The 9,442-nt window shown below is 38.3% G+C and overlaps 1 protein-coding gene across 1 annotated transcript; it reads right to left on the reverse strand.

Annotated features, from left to right (window-relative positions):
• Positions 1 to 2,077: 2,077 nt before the first annotated feature.
• LOC142451069 (olfactory receptor 8S1-like) lies at positions 2,078 to 3,010 on the reverse strand. Its single transcript, XM_075553004.1, has one exon. It carries the CDS (start codon positions 3,008 to 3,010, stop codon positions 2,078 to 2,080), a length of 933 nt encoding a protein of 310 aa, XP_075409119.1.
• Between the last annotated feature and the right edge of the window lie 6,432 nt (positions 3,011 to 9,442).

A 9,442-nucleotide genomic window follows, 5' to 3' on the forward strand; every position in this document is an offset into this window, starting at 1 on the left:
TATATATGTAAATACATTACATATAACGATAGGGATATAGGTCAATGTAAATATATTAACTATTAAGACATTGGGCCTCTACTCAAGTCCTTCTTAAATGCAAGAACACTTTGTTCTCATAACCTGGTATTCTGTGATTCTCACATTCCCAACACAATCAATGAAGTCAAAATGGGTGCATAAGCAGATGTGATAAAGTAATGTGATGGTACCTGGCTATTAAATGATATAGCATCTGGGGTCTTAAATTTAAATAAGTGGTCATCTATCATGGAAGCAACAAAGCGTACATGAAAGTAGTATACCAGCCTGTGTGAACTCAAGGTGTTGATGGATGGTATCAGACTTCAGAAGACCCAAAAGAACCATATGGATGTGAAAGAGGGGGATTGAAGTGGAAACCCAAAGTCCATCTGTAGACAATCTGATACCCCTCACAGAAAAGTCACAAAGAAGGAAGGAGCTAGCACACAACATTCTTCTAGTTTTTAAATGCTTCCAGGTCCCTCCACAACCCCACGATCATAACTACAGATCTATCTTAAAAATCCAGCTAGACCAGAGCAAGTACACTGGTACATATAAGAGCTCTGGACAAGCAGAATGCAGGACAGATAAAACCCTCAAGAACAGTAATGGGAGCATCAAGAATACTTTTTAACATCTAAAATCAGGAAATACAGGTAATAACCAAGTCAATGTTGATACACACTCGTTATTATAATAATACTATTGCATTGTTTGTGGAAATCATAAAAATTCAAGTGAACATTTGGTTTAATAGTGTATGGGATGTGGAAGGTCAAGATACTTTCAAGTTACAATCAATATTTTAGATTTTATGCTGTGAGGAAAATTTGGAGTATTTATGATAGCATTAGAGCCAAACGAAATAGTATTACAAGCAAAGAGAAGAAAAGATGCAAATATGGCAATGAATTATTAACCAAAGATAGTGGTTGATTTAATTCTATGGTTAAATTTCCTAGTGGGAAAGGAGGGATTACTAAAAGTCCTGATTTAAAGAGGGAAGGAGGAAAAAGGAGGGAAGAACTCTGACATGTATCTTGGGTAAAACTGAGTAGCACTTAAAATATATTGATATTAGAAATATTTCATATTAGGATAGCTATTAAATATACAGTTATTTACATGCTTAATGAAACATGATAGAACTTGAAGTTTATATTCTGAACCTTGGAAGTACATTTATTTGTGATAAGCAAAATGAAGGTATGATTATAAATGTGAATAGAATGCATACCTCCTGCAATGAGTCAGTTCCAATTCATAACGACCCTACAAGAGGAAGACTGCTACCTACGATTTCAGAGACGATTAATGTTTCTAGGACCAGATAACCTCACCTTTCTCTCATGGAGCGGCGGGTGGATTTGAAATGCTGGCAGTACAGTAACTAGTCCAGCAGTTAACACATTTCTCTATCAGTGTTTTCTACCAGAGGAAAACATTGATTTACATCTTAGCAGTAATTCTCATTGAACATAATTTTCCTGATTTAAGATTGTTCTAAATTAAAAACGGTTTTAGAGATCAGGCACATATGCCTACCATTTAGCACTCGTGGTTGTGAAATATCAAGTTCTTATGAAGAAATCACAATGTAAGTTACAATGAGTTAGATTGCATTACATATTTCCACTCTTATGGTAAGAAATGAGAAAAAAACAAAAATTACTAACTTGCTTCACATATCCTTACACTATAAAAATGTACACAAGTGAGAAATTGCATAAACAAGACAAAAAAACTTTCAAGAGCTTTTGTACCACTGAGTTTAAAACAGAAACAAAAATAGGCCACTGATAGATCTGAAAACAGGAAAGAACACTTTCCATAATGTCTGTTGACACAATGGCTGCAACAATGGTTTCAAGCATAGGAACAATTATGAGGATGGCACACAACCTGCTCTGTTTCACCTGTTGTGCTACGATCGCTGGAATTGGAATTGAATTGATGGCACCAAACAAAAGCAACAACAGTGTCTATTTTTGAAATATTTTGGTGCAATTCTGTCACTTTTCCCATTCATCTTTTGCTTGTTCTCTGTCTGCTATCTGAGATGTAAATCTTTTTGCAACACCCTTTTCAGAGCTGTTTTCACTTCCTTGTTCTTCAGACTGTAGACAAGGGGATTGATCAGAGGAGTTATGACAGTGTACTGCACAGAGAAGATGAGCTCCAGAGATGAGCCTGAGGATGGCATGAGATAGCGGATTAAAGATGTTCCATAGAAGAAGCACAGTACAATGAGGTGGGAGGAGCAGGTTGAGAAGGCCTTGCTTCTACCTGTTGTGGAACGGATGCTCAGGATGGTGAAAATAATATGGGCATAGGAGAAGACTATCAAGATTATGGTTCCAAGCCCATGCAAGATGGCAGAGCAGATTACAACTGTCAAATTGGTGGTGACCTCAGAGCAGGACAGAGGGAAGAGGGAACGTAACTCACAGGTAAAGTGAGACATCACATGCACCTCACAGAAGTCCAAATTGGCAGCAAGGAGGGTATTGATGAGAGCGTCCAGGGAGCCCACTCCCCAGGAGGTCCACACTAGACCCCCACACAACTGTTTACTCATGATTTGTCCATAGAGCAGAGGGTGGCATATGGCAGTATAGCGGTCATAGGCCATCACCGAAAGCAGGCAGCCTTCAGTCCCTACGGTAACAAACACAAGGAAGACCTGAGCTAGACAGCCCTCTACTGAGACTGATTTTCTCTGAGAGAGGAGATTGTACAACATCTTCGGCACAGTGACTGAGGATAAACAAAGGTCTATGAAAGAGAGGTGACTTAGGAAGAAGTACATGGGCGAGTGGAGATGAGAATCCACTCGGATCAGCACCAGCATCATCAGGTTTCCCATGATGGTCACAAAGTAAATCCCCAGAAAGAGGACAAAAAGTAGAGCTCGTGTCGGGCGGTCAGTAGACAGTCCAAGGAGGATGAACTCGGTGATGGTGCTGTGGTTTCCTAAGGTCATTATAGATATTCCGCTGGAATAATTCCTGTAAGAAAGGTGAAGTATTCAACTAACCTCATGCCAACTCAATATTTTGACACAATTCTGTGTTTACATATCTGCCTAGTAGCTGTTTGTCTCCGCCATGATTTATTTACACTTCTTCTTCATAATAACTTTCCCTTCCTAGTTTGCTTTCTGCACAACAGCAGAACCATTTGATTCTTTCCTTTTGTGACGACTCTACCACAAATGACTCTGGTGACAATAATAACATTCTTCAGATGAGTCTATGATTATCCACTTCCAAATTCTCAAACCGGCCTTTCTTTTCAACTTGCAACTATTTTTGTCAACTCCATCTATATACTTCCTGGAAACATATTTCTAATCATTTCTATTTTCCTCAGAAATACAATCTTTTACCGCTCCTCAAAACTCAACATAGTTTTAATATTACTTAATGATAATGTGAATATCTATGATAGTCAAGTCCTACATGTGTCTCTAATACACTCAGCTATGAGAAACATGTGTGTGCTGTGTGACACAGAGTGCAGACAAGGCTTTCTAATCTATATTTTCATGTGAAAACAGGTGAGATGGATGGACCCATGTTCTAGCGGAGCTCCCAGACAGCAGCTCATTCCCACAACGGAGGCTGCTTGACCGGTTTTGTCGAGTAGCTGCTGCCCCTGTCCTCTTCAGTCTGTTTTCTCCTGGGTTATTCTCTTCCTCCCCGGGGTTCAATTATGTCTCTTGGGGGAAAAAAAAGCAGACCCATGAAGCTGAAAATTAATATTCATTCAGTTTTCCATTTTGAACAACATACATATATGAACCTATAGTCAGAAGGTAGTCCACTGTTCCACAGTGTGACTCTTTGTTACTGAATGAAGATAATTCTGATTGGCATTTTATGTTTAAGCAATTTTAGTAATAACACCTCCATCTGCAGAGTTTCTGACTTACTTCTGTCTGCCTGGTATACACAGTTTGGGAAGTTTCTATTGTGCCTCAGGCTGGAGAATCAGTGCTATAGCTGAACCACTAGTCAGGTTAGATTGACCTCTGATGCCCTCAGTACTTTCCTATTGCTCTGCTTTGACATCAGGGGATCCTGCGCTGAGATGGTCTGTCTCTCAAATCCTGACCTAAATCTTCCTTATTTTCACTCTCATCACAATTTCTCCCCCCTCCTTTTTTTCTACCTTGATTTCTTCCTAATAGATAATAAGGACACGTTGGGCTGCTAACCCTCCTGGTGGGCAGATTGAAATGGCCATCCAGGCTGTGGGAGGAAATTGAGGCTTTCTGCTCTCATAGCCCCAGTTTCAGAAACCTGCAAGGGATTCTACCCTGTCCTATAGGGTTATTAAGAGTTGGAACCAGTTCAATGGCAGTGAGAATGGTTTTGGTGTAGGTTTTTTGAGATTTTTAAGTTTTTGAGGTTTTTTGTTGTCAATGTTCTAAATGTTAGTAAAAATTCAGCTTTTTTTAAAAACCCCTTTGGGGATTGCAATGAAAACAGTAATATTGTGGAAGTTCAAATGAGAAAACTTAAGTTAAAATGCAACAGAAATTGTTAGCAACCGGTAGAGGTGTTATTTAGTTTTTCTCCCATCAAGTTGCTTGTTCCTCGAGATTGCTCGTGGTGGTGGTTTTCAATTAGGACCCAGTCATCTACACTACTTTCACTTCCTAAACAGATATCAAAATGAGAGATACATTATGGGTCTCAATCCACATGTGCTACATGTAGAAAGACTACAGGGTGAAACAAAAGCAAATATCATGTATTTTTCCTTTTGAGTAATACTTAAAGTGTGAATTCAGAAATAAAACTTGGAGCGGATTGGAAAGTATTAGGGAGAGAAAAAGGGAGAAATGTGGGCCAGCTCTCATTTTGTAGAAGCTGTGATGGATTGGCATATTTATCTTCTGCTGTAATACTGAGAACCTAAAAATTCATTTTTTTCAGAGAGCATTTCACACCTACTAGCTAATTTCTATTCACACCTGAAGGGGTACTTAAAGGCCAAACACTTAATCATCTATTCACTTTATAATTCATTGACCTATTACTTTTGTATGTATTTACTTATCTACTCCTTTCTCCCTCACATCTGAAAATTCAGTCATCTTAGAATCCTTTTATTCCCATTCATCTATTAATTTTATTTTTATTTGAATAACTATGCAAATGTTTATGGATTTACTTAGGGTAGAGCTTCCTGCATAAACAGATTGAGCAAAACACCCTGCTTAACCTTTCTTGAATCTTTGTATGAACACATTTCTGTTTTCAATTTTTTATTTCGAATTCAGAGATGATAACACTTAACAGTTATTACTTTTATATAATTTAAAGTTTGCCACTGAAAACCTGGTCTATCACAATACACTCACACTGTACCCCTTCATACGTCCTCTTGCTTGTATGGTAACTTCTTACATAAATCTATACCTACCCACTTGGATGTTGAATCTAGTTTGAATGACCTAGCTTCCACCTGACAGCTCTTCACTTGATGTGGCAGTCTGACTCAACTATAGCGAATGCTATTTCTACTGTGCAAACCAATGCCTTAGTTGCATCATCATGAACTTGACCCCTCTTCTTGTTCAGTGTACCACTGGGTTTTCTTTTGAAGTGAGATCCAGGTAATTGCTCAGATGTGTCTGTTCGATACTTCACAGCCCAGGGAATGTTCTGAACAATTTCAGATTCCGAACTGAGGTGAATCAGCAGTTGGAAAGTCCCTGTTTTTAGCTGTTCAACTTTGAAAATGTTACCGAAATAAACAAGTTTTTCGTATTCATTTCTAGTAAAATACAAATCACGGGGAATGAAACCCATTGACTTTAATGGAAAATGTATCAGCATTTGGAATTTACTCTGAAGTTGGTTAGCTATTTGTTGCAAATTTTTCCATATATCCTCTCAGTATAGACCTGGTTATAATTTTATTTTTGGTTCTGGCTCTTGGCTGAGAAAACTTGAGCATATACAAATGAATTTAGAGAATCTGTGAGTTACAAATTCAATCTTTGAACACCTCCTTTCAATGCTGAGGGTCCACACAGCCCATCAGCGAGGCAGGCGGAGAGCAGAATAGTGGAATTCCCTCAGCTGACTGTTCTTGTCCCCCAAGAAGGGCCTCTGTGACCACAGGAAGACACTTTTATAATTTCATACTTACGCTGAAAAGTAAATACAAGTTTCATAAATCTGTTTACTTACCTTGCTAGAGGGACACAGTGCATTCAGTTCACATAGAAGTCAAAGGTATATTTAGAAATTCAGAGAAAAGGAGAGCAAAGGAGTTTGGGTGCTTATTCCATGAGCAGAGAGTGAAAGCATATAATCCTGGATGATCCTCTGAAGAAGGCGTGTGACGTGCTAAGCTGTCTGGATACGTGCATGTTTGTGTACTTCTCAAACCGATCACTGCTTGGCATTTTGTATGTGTCCATGTAAACCTATGCTTTAACAATCATATGAACACAAGATTATATTTTAGGGTCACTTTAAGAATAAGCCCACATAACTATCACTACCAATTTTATGACAATTGACAGAAATGTTCACCACTGTGAATATATCCCACTTAAATTAATATGACCCTACTCAATTTTAATAAATTTTTATGATAAAAACACTCTTTTAGGTCCAATGACATACATCACTTTAAAGAGATACATCACTCAGGACATTTGTGGGAGAAATATTTCATAATTTATTGAAACAAATAATTGAAAACCTTAATTATATAAGTGGCTAGCTAGATAAATTAATGAATAAAGATAAGAGAACAGAACAATGCTGGGAGATATAAATAATTTAGAAACTAGTATAGAAAATCAAAGAAGTTAATCATAATAGTACAAGTGCCCTGGGTATCCCTGAGGCACCTGAAATAAGGGTGAAGAACCACAACACTTGAAGCATGTGTCCTTGGGAGTAACCCGAACCCACCTCAGTATTGTCTTATAACGATCTCTGCCCCTTGTTTACCCTCAGCTCTTTGCCTGTAGCACATGCACTTTGGATGTAGAAGGGCAGGAGAATTCTAAGTCATCAAAATCTCATTTTCAACCCTGATGCACTTTCTCCCACTCTTACCTGGACTTGGTACTTCCCAGCTGTAGGGCTGTAGGTCTCAACTTCCCAGATCCATGCAGAGTTCATCCTCAAAGAACTCAACATGGAGTCAGTTAAAAGCAGCAGATATGGTGCTCATATCCAGCACAAGGGTAAGTGGAGAAATTATAAGTAAAGAAAGTTCCACATAGCCAGATGAAGGCTAGACATTTAAATCTAGATGAAATGAAAACATAGAAGTCTCCAGTTGGAAACATGGGGAATCATTAAAAATACTGTGAATGTTCTTTTCTAACACAAAAGTAATCTTTTCAGTGGTCTCACTTTGGTATATTTTGGGGAGAGGGAGAGGATCAACCAATGCACATGCACAGGGACATCAATATTCCTCTAATTTAACTAAAGAAAGATGGCACATGACTTTTTTCATTTTATAAAAAATGAGGGAAGGAAAATAGACGAGTCCAGATAGAAAGGTTAAGGTCGCATGTGGTCTACCCCCATCCTTGGTTCTGCCACTGTCTCCCTCACTGACTGCCGTGAGAAAGCCCTCAGATTCTGTAAGGAGGGACATGAGAGGCTTCTCTCCCTCCAGTCACAGCTACTAAGGCTTCTCTCCATTTACCTGCCTTGGTGGCTGTACATATTGGGGAAAACATGAGCAAAGGAGATATAATCTTCCAGAAAGCTAGTTTGATTGGCGAGTGGAGCTCATTCCCCCAAGGGCCCAGTCTGATGCCAAACTTTAAACTCATTAACTAGAAGAGTTGAACTCTGTTCAAGGCTGAGGGATGCCCACAGAGATAGGACATAGACTTTTAAAGCTGAAGAATTTACACTAACTCTGGAGTCTGGTGGAATTTGAGAGAAAGGCTGAAAACTGAATTTTTTTACCCTGGGTGTCTGTCTCCCTAAGTGCCTAGGATAAAAATGTGAATAAATTTTATCATATGAAACTGATAACTCCATGTTTCAATGTAGCAAATGTCTAAGGAATATTTTACTATGCAATGATGCCTGGGGATTTGGAACCCATGCTTGTAATAATATTCTTAGTTTCCCTGAAATGATGATCATTGAAAATTTCATTTTTAATGGATTCATTAATTCTTTATTGTGACTTGAGAGAAGGTTTACTGAGCTTTTGGTCAATTTAACATTAAACAATTCATACACCTTTCATTGAAACTCACACATTAGAACTTACTGAGTGTACCATCACCATCCTGCTGCCTCTATCCCTTGTTTCCTGCTTCCATTCCCATGCTTTTATAACCCTCTACAGTTTTTCTGTGGGAAAATGCTACCCTTTTTCTATAAATGGTTGATTATTGTAACACCAGGGCTGCAGACCTGAAGGAGAACTAAGAACCACAGTCTTTGGGGGCCTCCCTCTCTCTGTTTGACTAATAAGCCTGGGCTCTTGTCTATGGCACAGAGTTCCTCTGCCCAGTGATTCAATCCCTCATGGTTTTTGCTTATGCCTAAGAAGTTTCCATAACTTTTCCCCTTTTATGCTCCCCCACATTTAGGAGTACATTCAGAGAAAGTGTATATGAACACACACAAATATCCTCTGTCAAACTTGTATGTATGTATTTGAGGATATACTTCAAATCTCCTTTCTGTGCATGTTCAGACAGCAGGTATACCCAAGAATCTACTGATAGATCATGCTCATTCCATGATCTTTGATATAACACTATTCTTTCTCTTGCTGTAAGTCTTATAAATCTCATATTGTCTTCTCCTACTTCAATAAATCTTTGCCAAACACTTTCTTATGAAATATAACTCCCCCTTCACAAAAATTAACAATTGTTTAGCATCTAGCCCAGGCATGGAGGGCAACCAGCCCAGGGACTACAATGTCAGCAATATTATCTAATACCACACATCTCAATCAAAAGTTGCAATCCCAGCTATTACATTGAGGGTAAGTTAATTAAATGTTTGACCAAATATAGCAAGCTAATTTTAAGGTTGGTAGTTTTGTAGAGCCTCAATATGATGTTATAAATATTCAAATGGGCGCTGGCAGAAAAAAGTCTCCTAAGCCTGTGACTCTAGCCAATGACTTCCATTCCCTCTCACTTTGTGTCACCATCAAAGAATTTTTCATTAATATGCAAATCTTTTCTTGTCTCTTTACAATAGTGATTTTTTACAATATTTTTTCTTTGACTAATCAGCAGGATTAGATCTTCCAGGTTCATCCTTGTTATGTTCTGAAGATTAATCTTTATCTTTATACTACACTGAATTGCCTAGAAAAACAAAACCAGTGACACTCGTATGTGTATAAGAATGGACTTTCTTTCAGGAATAACAAAATCAAGAAAGTGTCG

Source organism: Tenrec ecaudatus, chromosome 6 (assembly GCF_050624435.1).
Source record: "Tenrec ecaudatus isolate mTenEca1 chromosome 6, mTenEca1.hap1, whole genome shotgun sequence".
In the NCBI taxonomy this organism is placed as follows: Eukaryota; Metazoa; Chordata; class Mammalia; order Afrosoricida; family Tenrecidae; genus Tenrec; species Tenrec ecaudatus.